The 22,460-nt window shown below is 42.2% G+C and overlaps 1 protein-coding gene across 1 annotated transcript in view; it reads right to left on the bottom strand.

The window, feature by feature from the left end:
• The window catches only part of LOC311317146 (IQ motif and SEC7 domain-containing protein 3-like), a gene marked incomplete at both ends in the record, with an annotated part of 115,086 nt that extends 102,201 nt beyond the window's left edge, over window positions 1-12,885 (bottom strand). The window contains 1 exon segment of the mRNA XM_084448171.1: window positions 12,335-12,885. Within this exon segment, the coding sequence (XP_084304297.1) occupies window positions 12,335-12,885 (551 nt within the window).
• Window positions 12,886-22,460: the final 9,575 nt, after the last annotated feature.

The following is a 22,460-nucleotide window of genomic DNA, read 5'->3' as shown; positions in this document are numbered from 1 at the left end:
TAATATTACTCTGCATTTCCTTCAGCGAGGGAAGGGAGAACGTGTGTTGCAACTGCTAGGGACATTATTCACGATGGAAAACCGTATGGATCAGGTAAAAGGGTGTGTGGTGTGAGGGCTAACAAACTAGACTAACGTGAGTCACAACTCGTTCTAATCGACGGTAAACACAAACGCACACACACACGCACACACACACTCAATTGGAAACTGAATAAATCAATCATATCCATAAAGCACGGATGGATGTAGTCAGTCTCTAAATGCTACGCTCAACTAGAGGCTGAAGACATTCGTCCAGGTTCTGTTGCCAAAAGTGTGTGTAAACAATTTGAGGTAGAAAAAAACCTTCATTGTAAACCCAATCCAGCGTCTTTAGGGCGGTCCTTCCTAACGGGGTGGTGAATGTTTTGTTTTGATTCTCCACTCGTTTGTTTGGAGGACAAAACAAGCTGTAAGGCGGTCCTTCACCCTATCGGAAATGTAGGCAGCGGCTCTGATTGGTACTGTAGCGTTGGTTTTCTGCGCTGTTCTAGCGACGGTTTTCAATGAAGATGTCTCCAGACTTTCAGAGGGAGATCTCCGAAGTCTGGCATTGCGAGACTTGGATGGAAGGCACATTTGGCTGACATATCGCTGCTTACAGCGCAGTGTACATACTGGAGATTCCAGAAAATGTTATGACAAAAGAACATAGGCCTGAGACTGTACTGTGATGGACGTGCACAGCGTCTGTGATTGTCTATGAGTGAACTAAGAGCCTTCGTTGAGCTTGTATATTGAAAGACTTGAGCATCTGTTGGTTGATAAACATCATCTTCATATTAAACATCATCTAATCATATTTTAGTGCTGTGAATTCTGGCTGTAGGCAAGAATGAGGTCGACACAATGTTCGTCAACAACTCACGCTAGTGTGTGGCTTTATTGTACAGTATGCTGCCGGCAGGAGGAAGTGACTAAATGAAGGCATGCATGGCCCTAAAATAGTCTGATTAATTTTAGAGGCAGGTGATGAACCCGCTGAGCTATCATGTGTAGACGAGCACACGTATACATGCAATTACACGTGCAGTATACACACACTTTAGCCATAGTGTGAAGGTACTGTGTGTTTTGGTTGCTCAGGCATGGATTAAACCCCATACACGCACGCCCATGCATGCGCACCTACACGCATGTACACACACACACACCCACCCACACACACACACACAACCTGAATGATGCAATAGCAGTTGTTAGCCTAGGGATTTCCATCTCGAAGCTAAGTGCACTGGAATCCCAGGACAGATGGGGGTGCATTATTTTGTGGCCTGAGCTTCTACAGGAAAATCTAATTTCCTTCCATCGAGGAATTAAAACATCTCTACATACAGGCCTCATGACACCAATACTGTAGGTCTCGTGGAGAGGGAGGAGTGACTTCAACGGGTAGATCTCAATAGTTCAAAATGGCCACCTTTCTTGCCTCTCATTTTTACTGCTGCGCTGAAAATTAAGACCTGCCAACATGTACGCATTTTGCGTAGCTGGCACACATTTTAACCGTATGGTACGCTGGTACGATTTGTCACTGTAAAGTACGCAAAAAGCGGTGCTTGTTTGTGTTTTTTTTTACGTTTTTTTTTAGTAGACTTCTCAAATCTATGCCAATAAGCATTTAACCTCATTTGAGTCGTTTTGAGTTTGACCAATCATAGCGTCGGGTGATATTTGCAAGCGGGAGTGTCATTTCAACAGTCAGTCAGCAGTTTCCCAGCTCGCAGCCGCAAATCATTCCTAGATCGTTCCCCCTCATCACTGCGCCTGGCTGAGGATGGCTCTTGGAACTCTGCTTGGCAAAGGTAACGTTAAACGGACTGGGGGAATGTGTAGCCTACAATTCACGTTGAGGTAGCTATATGTTACGTGTTTCCCAGTAAGTTAATGTCGGTAGCACAGTTTAGCTATGTGTCTACCGCCACAGTTTCATCAAATATGGAAAAGTACAATCTCGACACCACTAGCTAATGTTATATGTTTTGCATCAGTGCACCCTGTTATTTCAAGCTGTCTCCCCTCACTCTGACAGCCTCGTTAGTTAGCTAGACTAGCCCACTTGCTACGCGCACAACTTCTATCTCTGGCTAGCTACCAGTGTTTCCCAGTAGCTAAGTTAAACTGTCGGCAGCACAGTTTAGCTACGGGTCTACCACCACAGTTTCATCAAATATGGAAAAGTACAATCTCGATACCGCTAGCTAACGTTATATGCTTTGCAGTGCACCGTTATTTCAAGCTGTCTCCCCTCGCTCTAGCTGACAGCCTTGTTAGCCCCCCTTGCTACACGCACAACTTCTATCTCTGGCTAGCTACCAGTGTTTCCCAGTAAGTTAAACTGTCGGCAGCACAGATTAGCTACGGGTCTACCGCCACAGTTTCTTCAAATATAGAAAAGTACAATCTCGATACCACTAGCTAACGTTATATGCTTTGCACTGCACCCCGTTATTTCAACCCGTCTCCCCTCGCTCTAGTTGACAGCCTCTAGTTGACAACCTAAAAAGTGCCAGTCAAAGCAACAGCAAATGCAACAAAATACCAGTTTAGCATAGCCTAATCTAGCCTATTATTTATGTAAGGTATGTAAAAACAGCAGTGATGTGGTAGAAGACAGGACCAGCACAGAGTTGAGGGACAGGTGAGAGAGGAGAGGATAGAGGTCTTGAGCTTGCCACTACCACACCAAGAGCTCAATTCCACACTCAGCTAGTCAGCTATCCAAAATATACTATGTGTTATGTCCGTTTTTGGCCGTACAGCATGTCCATGTGCTGAAAGGTTTTTCACGATAAAGTGGTACTCAAAAACATTCTTCAGGGTTGGCAGGTCTGAGAAAGTGTAAGTTCTTAGTTCACCTCCGGCGCTGCACATAATCAGGCGATTATTACAGATGCTTCACGTCCTCTACATGTATTTGACATATCTCACAGATCATTCGTACCAACTGGTATTGTACTGCTGAGCAAACTGTGAAACAAAGTGTGGGCCTCTGTGGGGGAGGATTATATAGAGCACTTTAGTGATATATTGTGGTCTGTGGTTATGTTGAGGTGTTCTGTTGTTGTCTGTTGTTAGTACTGTCATAGTGGTTGTTGGTTTTGTAGTTGTTGTTGTCTGTCTGTGTGTCTGACGATGGCTGTATGGAAAAATTATGCATTTCTGAAAGGACCAATAAATTATCAATCAATCAATCAATCAATCAATCAATCAATCAATCAATCAATCAATCAATCAATCAATCAATCAATCCGTCTATCTATCTATCTATCAATCAATCAATCAATCAATCAACCAATCAATCAATCAGGTTCTTTCAGATCAGTGCAGAGGAGTAAGAAAATAAGAGGGACCAGAGACCACTATAAACTATTGAGACGCACCCTTAGTGTATTTCAATAATGACTGATGCCAAAGAACGGCAACTGGACTGTTTTTGTGGTTATAGTGGAAAGTAATTATGCACCCTTTGACAGCATACCTTAAATGGTGAGATGATATTCGCACAAACAAATACAAACCACTGATTGCTCATCACTGTTAATTTGCATAAAACATCAGGAAGACGTCGATTTTCCTTAGACATAATTTAACTCCAAACGAGGACAACATTAATCAGCATATCAAACCTGTGATATTCAAATTCTAAATGAGCAGGCAACTGAATTATATTAAAGAGAGAAGATTAAAGAAATGTGATGATGTAATCATCTGTGTCCTCTTTGGGACAGTCAAGGACTATCTGTTAGCGTCACTTGTTCTGGGATGTACAGTCGGTTTACTTACACTTGACAATGTACTTACGTAAGTTGCTTTGGATAAAAGCATCTACTAAAAGACTAAAATATAAAATGTGCATTGAATCAGAATCAGAATGAATTTATTGCCATGTGTGTACTTACATACATAGGAATTTTTACCGACCTGTGGTGCTTAAGCAATACAACAATGGACAAGTGCAAGGACAGGACAGGACAGGACAGTGCATGACAGGACTTGTAAAGTGCAGAGATAAAACATACTGTAGTGCAAAAAATAGCAGTGCAATTTGGACTACAAAAGAGTCCTGTAGTCAGTCAGGACAGTAGTCAGTCAGTTTAGTGCAGAGTAGGGATGGGACGGTTTGAAATTTTCATATCACGGTTATAGTGACCAAAATGATCACGGTTCACGGTTTTATCACGGTTAGGGATGGGTCTCGTTAATTTTTATCGATACTGATACCATTATTGAGACTGCTTAACGATTCGAGTCTTTATCGATCCCACTATCGATAGCCTACTTTTCTACTATTTGATGGAAAGACAAGACAACTATAAATTCTTAAAAGAACTGAATTAGTATTGTTTTATTTGGGATTGTGACACTACTGATGCACAGGGCATAACGTGAAAAGACAAAAAATAAATTATACTGCATATAAATTAAGTAGCCTATAGGCTATGCTTTACATAACAACATAACAACACACCATTACATAACAAATGGCTGCTCTTAACTAAACAGTATTAGAGAAAGACAATCTCCCTCCCTCTTTCCATCCCCTTCTTCCCTCTCTCCCTCCCTCCCTCTCTCTCCATCTCCCTCTCTCCCACTCTGTCCCCCAGTATACTTTACACAACAATAACAACAACAACATGACATGACCAGCACTGCACCTTGCTAACGTTAACCAGCTAATGCTATAGCATTGTACATGCAAGTGCTATGCTATACACTATTAGGCTATTTTACGTTGACATTGACAGTCCCTAGATGTCTTCTTTGCAAGCTAGATTCCCTCTGTCATCCGCTTGTTAAAGGACAATGCTCGTTTTTGACAACCTGGACCTTATTTACGACATATTATAAGACGTTTGACTCACCGAGATAACTTTGGTGTAGTTCGGAGGCATGTAGAAGAAATGTAAAATCCAGCGCGAGCCAGTATATCCATGTAATGGCGGTGGTGGGGGCACTGAGAATGCAGTTTCTAAAAATCGCTAGTTGTGCTTACATAGAGCATAACTGTTGTGGTTTTCACATGCCATGATCTTTAGAAACGTCTTTCGAAACGAAATAGCTTCCTCACTTGCTCCAGCACGCATGCGCACAGCGCTCAATCGTTGCTCCAGCACGCTGTGCGCATGCGTGCTGGAGCAAGTGAGGAAGCTATTTCGTGTCTAAAGACGTTTCTAAAGATCATATTACAGAGGCATGTGAAATACCACAACAGGCCAATGCTCTCTATGTAAGCACAACTAGCGATTCATCAAGACAGATTGATGAAAACAACCGTTTCGCGGCAGAAAATAGATTTTTAGAAACTGCATTCTAAGTGCCCCGACCACCGCCATTACATGGATATACTGGCTCGCGCTGGATTTTAAATTTCTTCTACAGGCCTCCGAACTACACCAAAGTGATCTCGGTGAGTCAAACGTCTTATAATATCTCGTAAATAAGGTACAGGTTGTCAAAAACGAGCATTGTCCTTTAAAGGCTACAAAAACGTTGTAGTATAACTTAGACTACAGTGGGTCATTCATTCATTCACTAGTTGTGCCCAGTAACGTCACTGCACTGAGCTAGAAAGCTAACGGTAGCTTTAGGTATAGCTGGCTAGCTGCAGTACATTACTACTAGTCTAATGAATGAACCACTGTAAATTATAGCTTTAGCAAGCTGATGACAGAGGGAATCTAGCTAGCAAAGAAGACATCTAGCACTAGATTTAAGTACTGTCAATGTCAACGAACGGGACTTACAGTATTGAGGTGCGCACAGCATGCATACCTGGGGTGGTAGAAGAGGACGAGGGAGTTGGTCTGTCTCACACTTTGAGACTATCAAATGTAGTGCAAGTCCCAATTCTTATCTGATGGGGACCTTTTAAGTTATTTAGCATATATGTTGTATTTCCCCCTTGCAGGAAAATATCTTAGAGCACAGGTTGCATTTCGCCTCCTCCTTTTCTTTCACTTTTGTGAAATGTAACCACACGCTTTGTGCGCTCAGCCATTCTCTCCGCCAAAATACATCTCACTTTCGGCCCTGCCGCTAGTGTTGTTGTTTTCGCCTGAAGTCAAAACTCCGCCTACGCGCTGCTACCTGTGTGGCTTTTCCTCTGAAATTGAATGGGGATTAGGGTCAGAAAGCATTTAGCATGTTTTTCAAAGTCAGACAGCATTTACTTTAGTATGATTTTTCAGTGATGTAGTCATGTACAGCTATTTTTTTTTATGCACTTTTCACCGCGGTTCACCGTGACACCGGTAACCGTCCCATCCCTAGTGCAGAGATTGCAAGGGGCGGGGTGAAAGTGAGAGGGGAGCCATGTTGATGTGATGGCAGTGGGGAAAAAAACTGTTCTTGTGAGACTCATCACAAGACACATCTTGTCAGACACATCCGGGTACTCACGTTTTGAGCACTTCACTGGGGAGTGCAGCTGACCAGATGAGTCAGTTCCTCTTGAAATAGAGCATACTGATTTAGGCTGAGAGGAATCCAGTGATGTCCACATCTTGAAATTTGGTCTAATTTACTGACCGCTAGATCAGTTACTGACTGTTCTGATCGCTAACGTTTGTTAGCAAAAGTGAACAGAGTAGAACATGGTGAAAATTGGCATCAAGGCTAGTGAAAAATTTCTCTTTGGCAAGTCCTGTCTGAATGAGCTTGGTTTGACTAGCATTAGCAAGCTATCTATCTATCTATTTATCTATCTATCTATCTATCTATCTACTATTGTGTACAATGGTAGGGTAGACAATAGAATGCGACAAATCGGACCAAATTTGCTTATGACAGCAGCTTCCATAACATTAACGTTAGCTGTCGGTGGCTAAAGCAGTTAGCTAACATTACAATGATTCCTGTAATTATTTTGATGATTTTGGCTCAACTTTTGTTTCTCGGGCGTAAACGGAGGCAAACTCAAACTCGCATTAGCAGCAAAACAGCTAGTGCTAGAGGAATCATCGTAATGTTAGCTAACTGCAGCCACCGGTAGCTGCACTTCTTCACGTCTTCTCCTTCGGCAAAACATGACAGCGTTGCATTGTGGTATACAGTGTGGTATATATATGTGATATACATCGTATGTTCACTAGAAATCAACGTGAATTGTGGGTATTTTGTAGTGGACTATATAGTGAATGAAATTAGCCGTTGAGAATTCGAACACTACAAAAAAATGGAAGACACCCTTTATAGTGCACTATATAGGGAATAGGGAATGGTTTCGAGCACAGCTAGGGTGTGTGCATCATGGGAACTGTAGTCAGTTTACACCCAGCATTCCAAAAAACTTAAAACATTTTATTCCTCTATTTAGGCTTTAACTGCACAAACATGATCAAAATCGATAAACGATGACTCAATGTAAATGCCTTAGAAGCTGAATAACAATGCAATGCAGCAAAAAATATATAATTTAATATATAATTGCAATGTAAACATTGTAATACAATGGTGCAAACCGTACCACTAGAGGGCGCTTCGTCACTTTACCTCCCTATACAGACATGGGAGGGAACCAGCCAGTGGAACAGTGGCGATCTACCACGGAGGCTATTGATATAAGGGATTGCCAATACGGGACATGGCCAGTGATCTTTGTTGGAGGATGACACATTAACCCTACAGCCCATTATAGCAACCCTTCAGATCAGTTGCTCGGACATGTCCAAGAAGCCAAACTGATTGGTTCAATAATTCCGACACACACACACACACACACACACACACACACACACACACACACACACACACACACACACACACACATCATTACTATGACAGCTGGAGATATATGTTCTCCGGCTCGGGCTCAGCATGTGAAGAAAAACGACTAATAGTCTTCGAGGGAGTCATACTTCCAGCCAGGCCCAGCTTCCCAGCGACTGAGAAATGAAGCAATCTAAAAGCACTCCGCACCAAATGTGATATTCATGATTCGGGTTCCTGCAGAGGCAGGCCCAAGATAACCTGTCATAACCCAGGAAACGTGCTTCCCATTCAGACTGGGGTGGGTGGGAAGGAGGGAGAGAAGGAGGGGGGTGGGGGTCCATTTGTATATCCCTGGAGATTCAAAAGTTACATGTTCACCCATTGAATGTTGAGTATGAGTTCTGACACTGATACAACCCAGCCACCACACGCATGTACACACACACACACAAACACACACACACACATTTGGTACTATACAGACCCACGCTGTGCAGCAAAACGCTACAAGGTGGCTACTGACATACAAGCGCCCGGCTGTGCTTGGCGAAAGATCAGGCCCCATTGATCAGAGAGCATCGGAGCACCGTGGCGCTAGCGGACGCTGAAGCACCCTGCAGGCACTCAGCAGGGAGCCAGGCTAAATTTATGCTAGCGTTTACACCACAGCCGGCTCTGAGAGGCTACCTTCACACCCTGGCTCTCTTCTGGAGATGGTTGGCACTGGCAGGGAGGATGGCATACATTCAGCCCCCCTGGAAGTGGCCCAGTGGAGTGGAGAGGAAAGGGGGCACGGAGGGGGTTGGATGGGTGGATGAATGGTAGGATGGAGGGATGGATGGGTCGCAGCCAATGTGAGAAAAGCCAACATGTTGGCTACCAGGTGTTGTGTGTGTGTGTGTGTGTTGTGTGTGTGCGTGCGTGCGTGTGGAGTTGGGGTTGTGCGTGTGTGTGGAGTGGGGTTTGTGTGTGTGTGTGTGTGTGTGTGTATGTGTTGTGCGTGTGCGTGCGTGCGTGCGTGTGGAGTGGGGGTTGTGTGTGTGTGCGTGTGTGTGGCGTGGGGTTTGTGTGTGTGTGTGTGTATGTGTGATTAGTGTTTACTATGTGGAAACAAAGCACCAACAGCTGTATGAGCAACCCACAGGGTTTACCCTGAGGCTACTGATCGGCACGCACACACACACACAAACACGCACACCCACACACATGCACACACATGCACACACATGCACACACACACACACACAACGAGTGGCTGACAATAGCAGGCCTCCGCTGAGAGAATGAGCAGGAGCACGGCTGCAGCAGCCCAGCCAGGAGATAGGGAGGGGGGGCAGAAGAAAGAACACACCGGCCTGGCGGACGGACAGAGGATGGAGCTGAATACTGATAGAGACTGCAGAGGAAACTGCTCATTACACAACGAAAAAGGGGGAAAGAGAGAGAGAAAGAGAGAGAGAAAGAGAGAGAGAGAGAGAGAGAGAGAGAGAGAGAGAGAAAGGGGGTGTGGAGGCGGGACGGGAAAAGTGGCAAGGGTGTGATTTGGGGGTTGAAGAAAGACAGAGATAAGAAGGAGAACAGGCAGGAAAAGGAGATGAGTGTGATTAAAGGAGCTAAGTATGGACAGAGAGAGAGAAAGAGAGAGAGAGAGTGTCTTATACTGTAAAACATTAAACGAAATAAGGAACATCTACTTTAACAAGTTTAACTCTGTAATTGCAGACGTCAAAGAGCTTCATGGAGTCTGAAAAAGATCTGAGTTGGGCTGATCGGGGGCCCACGTCCTCTATGCCTCATGGAAGGAGGCGCGTGCTTCGAGGCGGTGTCACTGTGTGTGCATCTGAAATAACATGTGACATTTATCCCCGCTGCTACTGTACAACATGGCAGTCCAGACAACTGTGGATTTCACACACCTTCACTGCAGAGACTGACAGTGGCAACTTTCATGGAAGGTGCTATAGATTATATTTTTATGTAGACAAATGATAACAAAATTATAGAAAACCTCCACGGAGCTTTTAGAAAGGTGCAGAATGAACGTATTCCTTCCCCCACAGAAAGTGATTGATGCATTTTTCATTTTGAATTTTTTCACTGGTCTGAAAATCTCAGACACCTCTGTCAGGTGTCTGAGATTTGATTCCTACCTCTAACAAGGCTTGTGAGCCAGTAGTATTACGGCATTGGTACCCCACTGTATGACTGTTTCATAATACTAAATTAGATGTTCATTTTTATTTTTATGATTTGTCAACATAATGTTATTACATTTTTTAGCCCCTTTAAGTGCCATGTTGGGGTCCGCTGTGGTGTGGCGGTCTAAGCATTGTGTATTGGTGCAGCTGCCCATCGGGGACTGATTAGTTAGATAGTTTGTTTAATTTACTCTCGGCTCGAGGGTTCGTTACTCTACAGCGAGGGAGAGACACAGTAACAAGCCGAGATAATAAGGTGACTTGCTCTCTCTTTTGGATCGCCGACGGTGAGTATGCACAAGGAATCTTCAACAGTGACACTGAGGCAAGTGAACAATACTGTAAGTCGGGGGTGATTGGCTACTAAATTGAGTGAAAAATGGGACAAAAAATAAATAAATAGTTGTGCCATGTTATGTTGTGAATGCACCTATCTCTCTCTCTCGCTCCTCCCCCACCTGACTCTCTTAGGCACCCACACACACAAACACACACACACACACACACACACACACACACACACCGAAATACAGACACTACTCTTAATAACTCAGTTGCCTATTGACCTTTCCCCCTCCCTCCCTTATTATTAAATGTGTATCCAGACCTTGTGTACAACAGTATAACGCCAACCTCTTGTCAGGATCTATGACTTAAGTGGAAATCGTCTGCCTTTCATATATTCATATTGCTGACTCACATCAGCTGCCTTTGTCAGTGCTTTGTCACCTCTCTCTCTCTCTCTCTTTCTCTCTCCAGGATTCATCATCAGTCTCTGAATCTGTCAACCAGGGACCACAGCTGTTAAAACACAGTGTAGAGCAGTCAGATGACAGAGCCCACTTACAGTTCATGAAGTGTGTGTGTGTGTGTGTGTGTGTGTGTGTGTGTGTGTGTGTGTGTGTGTGTGTGTGTGTGTGTGTGTGTGTGTGTGTGTGTGCGTGTGTGCGTGTGTGCGTGTGGGTGTGCGCATGTGCCTAAGTGTGAGCGTTGCATTACAATTCAGTACCATGGACAGCTCCCAGCATTACTGCAATTACTAAACAGGGAGAGATGGATTACAGACAGTCATATAACGCACTATTTATAAATTTGACCTTGCCCAAGGTCTCTAATGTATTGAGATCCATTCACAGGTCCTGGGATCTGCTGCTTTGTATCTCCCTGTCAATCAAACAGCATTTACATAGCTAGAACAATGACATTGTCCACTGTGTATCCATCCAAGCTAATGCTTATACCTGGACTGCTCTTTAGGAATTAGGCCCTAATGGTACTGTAAACCACTCTGGATTAACAGACAGTATAGACACAGCCATATGGAACAGATGGGTTTTAACTGTGTGTGTGTGTGTGTGTGTGTGTGTGTGTGTGTGTGTGTGTGTGTGTGTGTGTGTGTGTGTGTGTGTGTGTGCGTGTGTGCGTGTGTGTGTATGTGCGTGTGCATGTGTGTGGTGTGTGAGCGCATGCCCCCTTTTGTGTGTGTTGCTCTGTCTTGAGTCATTTATGTGACCTTGGCAAAGCAATTAGTGCCCTGGACAGCTGGTAGCGTTTACATGCATATCAACTGAGGACATGAGTGATTTCAGTCGTCGCCAAACCAACGATTTACATATTGAAAATACACATCCATTCATACCATTGATATAATGCATCACGCTGTCAGTCCCATAACCTATTTAGCCTACATCTGCAACAGCCAACCAGGGTGATGCCTTTGGATAGAAACCAGGGTAGACACTGATGCGATTAAGTATGTTTGAATTAGAAATCATATCAAATCTGCTTAAGTAGTAGTTGTTGTTTTTTTGGGGACTGCAAACATGAGGATGTACCAATAATCTATCTATGTCCTTTCATCCACCAAGTACTACGCTATAAAGTCCTACCCATCTTACATTTCCCCGCTGCAAATTGTAAATGCAAATTATTTTCTTAAAGTTAGCGTTGGCAAGTTTTGGGATATGATTTTCCAGATGTATAAAATCATTAGAGGAAACAACCTCTGAACATTCAGAATGCCTACTACTTTAAAAGCAGTCCAAGACGATTTTTGTTGTCGATATACAGTAAAGACAAGCTAAGCTGAAAACGGACCATACCTGTATAGGCTACTGTAAGGGAAAACCCTCAAATGATGCGCTGTAAGCGATTTCATGTCAAGTTAATCACATCTCAAGACAAACATCATGCGCTGGATTGTGGACAGAGACCAACATCTGGATTTTGACAATATGCTAATTATGGTGGAAATAGTCTGACCATTTCGGTGGTGTGGAGGTTTATACATTTTATCTAGATGAAGAAATAGATTTTTAGTCTGAATCTACAATTGATATGCTACTTTTAGCCTAGGCAATACCGGTACATTAAACACTCACTCAGCTTTCCTCGCAAGTCCGACCGAGCGGCAGAGAGTGGTGGGTGTCTGCGGAACCAGGGACTTGCAGCAGGGGCTTTTCTTGTCCTCCTCCGCGGAGTCGGGGCTGGACTGGCCGGCCTTGGGAGACGGTGGGGAGGTGGGCACCAGCTGAAGCTGCTGCGGATGGTGGACCGCCGGCGGAGGAGGGGGAGGATGCTGCGGTGGCTGGACGGGGAGACACGGAAGCTGCTGCTGCTGCGGTTGCTGCTGCTGTTGTCCGGGATGAGCCGCGGCTTTATTCGCCCCTGGGTGCTGGTGGTGAAGGTGAACGGGAGGCTGGGGGCTGGTGCTGCGGTGGGTAGGAGGAGGATGGTGGTGATGGGGGTGATGGTGGTACTGATGGGGGTCCCGCAGCTGCCGGTTCTCCCCGATCAGATCCTCCACTTTCCGCTCGAGCTCGTCGATGCGCTGGCGCTGCGTTTGGATCAGGCTCTGCTGGTTCTGCACAATAGTGGTGAGTTCCTTCAGGTACAGAACGGCTTTCATTGGATTATCCAGCAGGCTCTCCATACCTATTTTCTTAGCTCAACGGCGGTTGAAAAATCGTCGGCCTTTCCTCTTTGAATTCCTCTCCTCGAGTGTTTATGAGGCGCTTCTCCGACTGTCTTCAATGGGTGCCGCGTGCGTAGATCGGACGCTCTCTCGGCCGTCTATGTAGGCTACTCGGAAGCTCCGGAGATGGATTCTCTCTCTCTCTCTCTCTCTCTCTCTCTCTCTCTCTCTCTCTCTCTCCCTCTCTCTCTCTCCCTCTCTCTGCGTGAGGATGCGCGGTGCTGATGCAAAGGGATCAGAGAGAAGGATGGAGGCGGAGCGGTGGTGGGCGGGTGATGATGTCAGTACGCAGGCGAGGAGCGTAATCGCCTGGTCCCATGTGAAGTAGAAAAGTTCTCCCCTGAAAGTAGATGTTCTGTTTAAAAAAACGTCCAACCCCACCACCATGACACATGTCCGTCTTTTTCTGACCTCTCCTCACCATTAATTGCAGTTTGTATAATAATAATGATAATAATAATAATAATAATAATAATAATAATAATCATCATCATCATCATCATCATCATCATAATCATAATAATGTTGCATTAAACTGACTTCTGCACGGACTCTTTTGTAGTCCATTGCACTGCTAGTTTTTGCACTGTTTGTATCTTGTCCTGTCCTTGCACTTGTCCATTGTTGTATTGTTGCACCACGGTGTAGCAAAAAACCCTAACCCTATTTATGTAGTACAAATGGCAACAATTCTGATACAGATTCAGAATAAAAGTCTTAAAGCTCAATGAGATAACTTTTTTTTATAGTTCAATATTCACCTTTACTTGCTATTAGTTTATGAATTGGCTCCAAAAATCGTTTTCATGACATGAGACTGCATTACATGAGACCCTGTGAATTTATTATTTTAGAATTTCGGTGTACTGGCCATAGACATAATAAAGAACTAGACTGGCCATTATGCTGTAGAATTCCAATGGACTGACTTTCGACGTGGCAGCCATCTTGTGCAGGGCATCCCACTATGTGACGTCAATGATCCCACAGATTCACTGTGTATATTTTAAATGGTAGATGTAAGATCATCTGGGAGAATGTCCCTGTGATTGTGCATAAGTGGCATTTCCTATCACTGGGATTAGCTGGAATGTTTGTATATTTATATTGTGACAAAAATATTTTTTAATTGTGATTTACCAAGGGATTATAGATGCAGCTAATGTTAACGCTAATGTTAACGCTAATGCTAATGCTAATGTGTTAGAATTAGCATTAGCAAGCTAGCATTATATCTAGCTAGCATAAGCTTTATCATTAGCGTTAGCGTTAGCTAGCTAGTGTTAGCGTTCAAAAGTGCGTTTTGTTTGACCTTGACCTTTGACATTTGAATACCAAAATAGAATCCAAATAATCCAACTGGACATTTTGACCAAATATGTACAAATTATGTCAAGCCGTTCTTGAGATATCGTGTTCAGCAGGCCAAAAACACCTTTTGTGAGGTCAGTGACCCTTGGCCCCCACAATGTAATCAGTTAATCCTTGAGTCCAACTGGGCATTTTACCCAAAGAACAAATTCCGTTAAGCCGTAAAAATACAAATTTGACAATTAGCTATATGAGGGACTATATCTCTAAATTTTAAATCCACTATGAAGGTTTTAGAGGTGGATCTAACAGTATGTTCATGTTTTTAACTAGCGTATTGCCATATAGCCAAATCACCAAGTCACGTGTGTAAACTGTATTGCTCTTGCATCTCTGTGTTTCTGTTGTATATTTGCATCTGTAACTCTGTGTTTGGATTGCACTGCTGCCTATCTTGGCCAGGTCTCTCTTGAAAAAGAGATTGGACTGATTGGAAGAGAGAAAAAGAGATGGGACTGTTTCCTGGTAAAATAAAGGCTAAATAAAAAAATAAAAAAAATATACCCGCATAAAACAAGTCAAGTTTATGTTTATGGACCTCTGAGCTGAGAAAGATGACATCATCAAAGCTGTCTGTGAACGATTCAAGCTCATGTTCCATGGGAAATCCCCCAAAGACTTGGAAGACTTGAGATTTGATATATTCAGCAAGCAAGCTGCTACTGGAAGCATCACACCTGAGAAACTCCGCTCGACAACAGGAGCTGCAGCACAACACTCTCTCCGGGAGAGACCTCCAGACTAGGGACTGGCTGATGCTGCAAAGTCCATCGTTGGATGCCCTGGACTATGGATGGCAACTCACTGAACAAGGATATGCACCAGTCCCTTCAACAGACCCCATTGCATCAGACTACCTCCTGACGTTTGCCAGCTGCAACTGTGCGGGGGACTGTACCACACTCAGGTGCTGCTGTAAAAAGCAAGGTGTCAAGTGTTTTTCTGCTTGCGGCAACTGTCATGGCAACTCTTGCCAGAACATAAACCAGGCAGATGACAAGAGGATTGAGGAAGATGCTGGGGAGTTTGATAAATAAGGTTGACTAAAAAACTGACAAAACATTTCCATTGAGCATAGTTCTGTTTAAAATGTTAATAAAACACCTTTTATATGACCAGGGAGTGTTTTTTTCCCCCTCAAAACGAATGGTTGGAATCAATTCAGCATCCCAAAAAAACATAGTTAGACATCTCACAAGCTAATATTGGCAAAAGTTTATTTTCCCTTTTTTTCACCCAGGCCCTCTGAGCACCCCAACTTTGATTGGCTCCCAAGAATTTTCCACAAGGATTTTGGTTTGCACTAATTGATAGGTGTTAGTAGACACCTAGATGAACACATTGGTGAAGAAAGCTATTGGTAATTTTTTTTATGCAGATGGTCAATACAATTAGCTAAAATTCCCTAACTTAAACAAACAAAATTCCCTACTTTGTACTTTGTACTTTGTACTTTGTACTTTGTACTTTGTGTGTGTGTGTGTGTGTGTGTGTGTGTGTGTGTGTGTGTGTGTTTGTGTGTGTGTGTATGTGTGTGTGAGAGAGAGTGTGAGTTTGATTCCTTTGTCACCACTGTCTGTCGACAAACAGAGACTGACTGCAGACTGTAGCCTACTAAGCAGTAATTTGCTTGAGACATAAGCCTATGATAATGTGGAAACTCAATTTCTGTTAGCTAGTGCTGCTCCTCAATCCCCTAAATCATGTCATATATTTTTTCCAGGTAGTCTGGTCCGTAAGGGAATGCTGCTAGGGTAAGGGACCCCACTGTCAGTCTACCAGTCGATTCACCGAAAGGTAAAGCAGTTATAGTTAGGGGCAGCTCACCATGTTTTGTTCAAATTTTTTTTTTTTTTTTTTTTGAGATAATACACTTCTTCTGAATTATATTTTGTCTTTGTGTACCAGAGGAAAGGGAGAGGAGGAAGGTTAATGCTTTGTATATGGAATATAATATTTACATATGTAACCGAGTGAAACGTTAGAGTAGCTGGTGAAACTCCTCAAAGGAGCGCTGACAGTCCCACCAAGAAGTACTTCCCTATTGGCGCAACTGTCAAAGTTTCTGCCTCATAAGCAGGAGACCTTGTTGAACATGGGTTCGAATCCCGCCCTGTAACATGGGTCGAACTGTTGAACACAACGCAGACAAGAGTACAACGGTTACACATATACAACGACAATTAGGAGAGATATGAAGAACCCGACATGAGGGTAAAAGGAAACCCAATGCAGGGTGAAAATATAAATATTTTTGGTATAATAGCCTAAGTAGGCTAACTCAACATGTTTGGTTATTTGTGTAGACTAACCCAGTGTTACTCACTCAGGGCTGGGTATAGCCTACCAATAAGACAAACATGTAGAGTCACACTACGAAAGCCTATCTAGAGGTATTCTCCGGCATTCTCTGTATCTGATTGCAAACCAAAATAGGCTACACGTGACTGTGTTATTCAAGGACACTTGCTGTTAATACATAACGCTAATGGGTGAAGCTTTTATCACCCAACAGTGTTTGTGTGGTGCAATTAAGAATCTGTTGTTAGACTGGTAAAATCCGCTGTGTGCACACTGCAGATTTTTAATGTAGCAGATAAATTACCCAGAGCGGATTTTGTGTTGAAAAAAAGATGCGGCTCTCGCAAAGCGTGTTTTGTTTCCATAACAACATTCTTGACTCTACCCAAGTTCGATAGGCTACATTGTATCTTACGTTTTATCTTGTAACCAACCATTACATTATTTACTTGCACTTCACAACTTTTTGGCTTTTACTGTCATGTCAAAAAGTAGAAAGTTTGCAAAATCCGCAGGGGCGGTAACCTTGAACAGAGACTATTCCAAGCAGAATCAAAATGGATATTCTACATGGAAACTCTGCACCCCAATGGCCTCAATGAGGAATTGTCTCTATCTTGCTTTCTATGACTGCTTGTTCATTTTTTATTTTTTTTCCCCACTCTAGGACTGGGACTGTGGAACTTGGATTTCTCCTGTACTTCTTTGTAGTTTGATTGCTCTCCTACATTGTTAATTCATATCAATGTTGTTTACTAAGAATTTAAATGGAATATGTCTAAGTATTTTATGGGTCTAAATTTTTTATTTTTTTTCCCCACTCTAGGACTGGGACTGTGGAACTTGGATTTCTCCTGTACTTCTTTGTAGTTTGATTGCTCTCCTACATTGTTAATTCATATCAATGTTGTTTACTAAGAATTTAAATGGAATATGTCTAAGTATTTTATGGGTCTAATTGCTATGTACACTCACCCTATGTGTGGTCATATAGGATGACTGCTCGATTACCAATTAGGTCAATTGATCAGCCCCTCCCCTTTTTTGGCATTTGCCAATTGCTGTCGCCTATATTTACCATGCTGAACTGTTTGTATTCAGGGCTGAAGATGGTCTAATACGACCGAAACGTTCTCATTTTTGTGCGTGTTTCCACATTAAATCACTTTTTATTTGCATCCTGAGTGCCTCCTCTCTTTTTTGTCAATTCAAGATATCTACAATGTAATTTTAAGATATCTTAAATTAAGTTTAAGATATCTTGAATTAAGTTGTAGATATCTTGAATTGGAATTATGACTAGTCACAATTAAATTGTAGATATCTGAAACTGGAATTGCACCTAGTCATAATTCTGTTATAGATATCCACAATTCACATTGTGGATATCCGAAACGGAATTGTAGATATCTGTAATGACGTACCCCATACACGTGAATGGCAAAAGTAGTTTGAATCTACTAGGCGAAATAACGTTGCAGATATCTAAAATTAGAGTTTTGACTAGTCACAACTGAGTTATAAATATCTCTAACTGTCGTTTTGACTAGTCAGAATGACATTATATATATCTTGAATAAAAATTCTGACTAGTCAAAATGTGATTATGACAATTAAAAAAAAAGGTTGTTGATATCTGTTAATATGTTAATTCCGGATAGTCAGGTCTAGTTAATAAATGTTAAAATGGCTTGCCATAGATATCTGTAATTTGTTTTGACTAGTCAAAGTAGTAATTAGTAGCAATAGTTGCAGATATCTCAAACGTCATTATGACTAGTAGGAATTGTATTGCATGACGTTGCTCATGATGCAAGGGTTATTTTGATATTGGCGGGCCCATATGGCAAGCCGTTTTAACATTTATTAAGTAGACTGGATATTCGTTGCTGATATCTGCAACATAATTTTGCCTAGTCAAAACTATAATTCAGGATATCTTTAATTATGTTTTGACTAGGCAAAACTCTAATTTTAGATATCTGCAACGTCATTTCGCCTAGTAGATTCAAACTACTTTTGCCATTCACGTGTATGGGGTACATCATTACAGATCTACAATTCAGTTGCGGGTATACCATGGTCGTCTGCTAAAAATACGCTCCACGTCATAGCGGATTTCTCAAAAAGTTGAACTATTTTCAACTTCAAGTATCCGCTCTGGCCAGCGCACAGCGCAAATGCGCAGCGCATTTCAATATCCGCCCGCATTTTGATCTTTTCCCATACCCAGCTGGCATTTCAACGTTGATTCACGGGTGATTCAACGTCATGTGAATGTGAATCAACGTTGGATTAGGTTTTGATTTTGAAAGGTGAATTAACGTTGATATCGCGACGTTGTTCCAACATCTTACTCTTCAACATGGGTGAATTAAGGTCTTACAATCATTGTCGAATATGTGTTGAATTTGAAAGGTGAATCAACTTTGAAATCCCAACTTTGTTTCAACGGCTTACTTTTCAAAATGGGTGAATTAAGGTCTTACAATCACTGTTGAATATGTGTTGAAATTGAAAGGTGAATCAACTTTGAAATCCCAACTTTGTTTCAACGGCTTACTTTTCAACATGGGTACATTAAGGTATTTGAGTCAACTTTGCATCACTGTTGAAACTGCAACTTTGTTTCAACATCTTACTTTTCAATCATGTAGCCACAGAGAAGAAATGTTAAGGAATTTTATTTTACATTAGAATCAAGATGCACATGCCTACAACAGCAGTGAATGGGGATGCAACACTGACAACTGTGCAAATAACAACAACATCAATCCAACAATAATATGAAAAATAAGTGTTTGTGGCACTGGCATGCACACACACAAACACACATTTTGTGACATCCTTCTATACAGCAATGCTACAGAAAAAGGCACTCAGTCAATCTGCCGCTGGTAACAGCTTTTAACTTTCTAAAGATACAACCTCTGCAGCACAATACGACCCAGGATGTAGCCTATGTTAAAACGCGAACGCAAAACCAACTCAGCTAGCAAGCTAAACAATATAGTAACCTTACAATCTACAAGTAGCTGCAAAAGTTGGACAACAAGGGAATGACTGGCACATTGCTCAGCTTGTATATATGTAGATAATAGCTACGTCCAGCTAGTGTGAGACAAACATTACACACGATGCACCACACCAAAGTTTCCTAAGAAACTACGGTGTCCATAATAGGACATCCTCGGATGTCCACGAAAGGAAATTTGAATCTCATTCTTTGTGCAAGCGCAAAATTTGTGACCAATAAAATTAATTTATTGCAAAGATATATAAAGCAAAACCTCCGTTGGGCCACCTTTTACCCATATTGTGCATTAAAGGGCTATAAGGCAGGTTGAAGACATCATGTTGACGTTGTTGTACATCAACGTACAGATCTTCAACAGAATTTCAACGTTGATTTATAAGTATTTTATCAACCTTTTTCAACCATTGAGTATTCAATATTGTTTCAAGGTTGAAACGACAACTGACATTAATCCAACTATATTTCAGTGTTGAAGGTCGGTCGTGTGCCAGCTGGGTAGCTTTGAATGGAAAATAAGCTGCCGAAATCCGCAGCGTATTTTAAAAATACCCATAGTGTGCACACACCCTTAAGTAGATTGTGCAGCAGGATGCAGGATGAGTTGTGTTGTACGACTCTTTCACACTTCTCTCTTGATACCACAGCTTGAAACGTGATATAATGTGAGCCGTATCAGAGTAATCAGAATCACATCAGAATGTGCCATTCATGCAAATTGATATGAAAGCACATTAAGAATTGAAGATGTGATAATCAGGTACAAGCAAGTACATTTTCAGCAGAAGTGAGAAGTACATTTATTTACAGCATTTCTGTTTACCAAAAGGTTTATGATAAATAAGTCAAGCGGATGGATATTGTGTCCAGCCAAGCAGATAAGTTAAATGGGTTCTTGGATGTGCTAGAGTCTTAGTGTTTATGCTCCACAGTCTAGACTGAGTGTGGTACACTGTGTGGAATGTTACAGAATTACCAGCTAATTGAGATATAACAGTAAAATGCTCTAATACATGTAGGCAAACTGATGTGATGTGCTGCTTATCTACATTACATATCTCCAATTAACATTGCTTATTCCAGCCTTGTATCTCCCATGTGAAAAGGGTCCTCTCTCCTGCTCTTGTGTCAGTGAATTATGGCTAAAAGAGAATCTTCCATGCACTTCTATACCAAGTAAAGCATTGATAAAAGGCTGCTATTATATGAGCCACAATGTCAGAGAACACAATGTCAGAGAACTACTTGAGGAAGACAAAGACTTGTTTGTGTAAAGAATGAGTTCATACAACTTTTGTCACCTGAGGGCAAAAACATAAATCCTGACTGACCTTGACACTGTGAAAGATATAGGCTGGTGACGGAGAGCCAAGCGAGAGCAGCCAGGCTCCCTCCTTCCATATGGCTGCCGCAGACTGACAAATGGCCGCTTTGACCGGCCAGTGAAAGCAAATGCACTCCACAGAGAGGAGCCAAAAAATAGATAGGCAAGGTTTTGTAAAAAATGGGAGTTACAGTCAAGCCAGAAAGTCTGCACACCCCTTTCATGTTTTCCATGTTTTATTACATTCCAGACTTATTCTACAACAGATTGAAGTTAATTTTTTGTATCCGATTCAGATATTTTATTCATGTTACAGAAGAACAAAATAGTTTCTGTTGAATAGAGTGCACTGTAGGAAGAACATGAATGGGAGGCCCCAATTAAGCTAAATGACAAGCTTTTGGTAAGGGACCCAAGACATAGAGACCCGAGACAACTCAGTTATGCATACTCATAACTGCCCAATAAGCCCCCCCCACCACACACACACACACACACACACACACACACACACACACACACACACACACACACACCAGAAACACAGCACCATGCAAGGCAAGGCACCAATGCTGTTAGACAGTATAGATCAATCAGATTATAACTTGCAATTACACATATGTGGACAATAATTTTCGTTTAACATTTTTTTGGGAAGGATGCTTTCATCATTTTGATGAAACCATCAAGCTTGTTCCATACCTGCGGTCCCCTGCATACGATACTCAGGCTGGTGCATTTAAGTTTAAATTTTCTCCCAGTAATATGTTTTTTCCTCCTGGTATCATATGCATGCAGGGAGAGGCAGACTAGCACAAGCTCACATAGGCGGGAGTTGATACAGTTGATGACCTGATACATTATACAAGCATTGTGGTAAATATTGAAGATAATTTCAGGAGAGCAGGTGTGAAAGAGTGGGCCAGAGGGAGCCGTTGACTCTAGGAGGATATTGCACGTATGATTCTCTTTTGTAGACTCTAGTTTTACAAGATGACTGGGGAAAGTATTACACCAAATTATATAACAGTAGTTTATATGTGATTTGAATAGGGATCTTTAGAATGTAAGGAGCGCTGAAAGTGGAAGGAAGTGCCGTAGTTAAGCTGTGATTGGATAGCTAGATAGAAGGCACATTCGTTGCCATGGATTAATCCAGCCACGCGTCTGAAAGTTACAATGGAGGTGATCAGACACTTAGCTGAAGTATAAATGCTAAATGTCGGTCGACATTTGTCGTACGGCACTTGTTGAGTGAGTATAAATTAAGCTTTAGACTCCATGATCTTGTCCTGATGAATTTCAATCTGAAGTTTGTGAGGCGTTTGTGCCTTCCGCATAGGGAGTTCCACCACATTAGCATCGCATTGTTAATTCCCATAGACTTTTTAAAAAATCCTTGTATTTCAAGAATTGAGTCATGAACCCAGCTAATTATTCATCAAACGAATCGTGAACTTTAAACATGTATATGGGAGATGAGGCCAACTGTAGGTGGATCAA

The sequence above is a fragment of the Borostomias antarcticus genome (genome assembly GCF_949987555.1).
Source record: "Borostomias antarcticus genome assembly, chromosome: 13".
NCBI lineage: Eukaryota > Metazoa > Chordata > Actinopteri > Stomiiformes > Stomiidae > Borostomias > Borostomias antarcticus.
The sequence above is the reverse complement of the archived record's forward strand: the minus strand, read 5'-3'. Positions and strand labels throughout refer to the sequence as shown.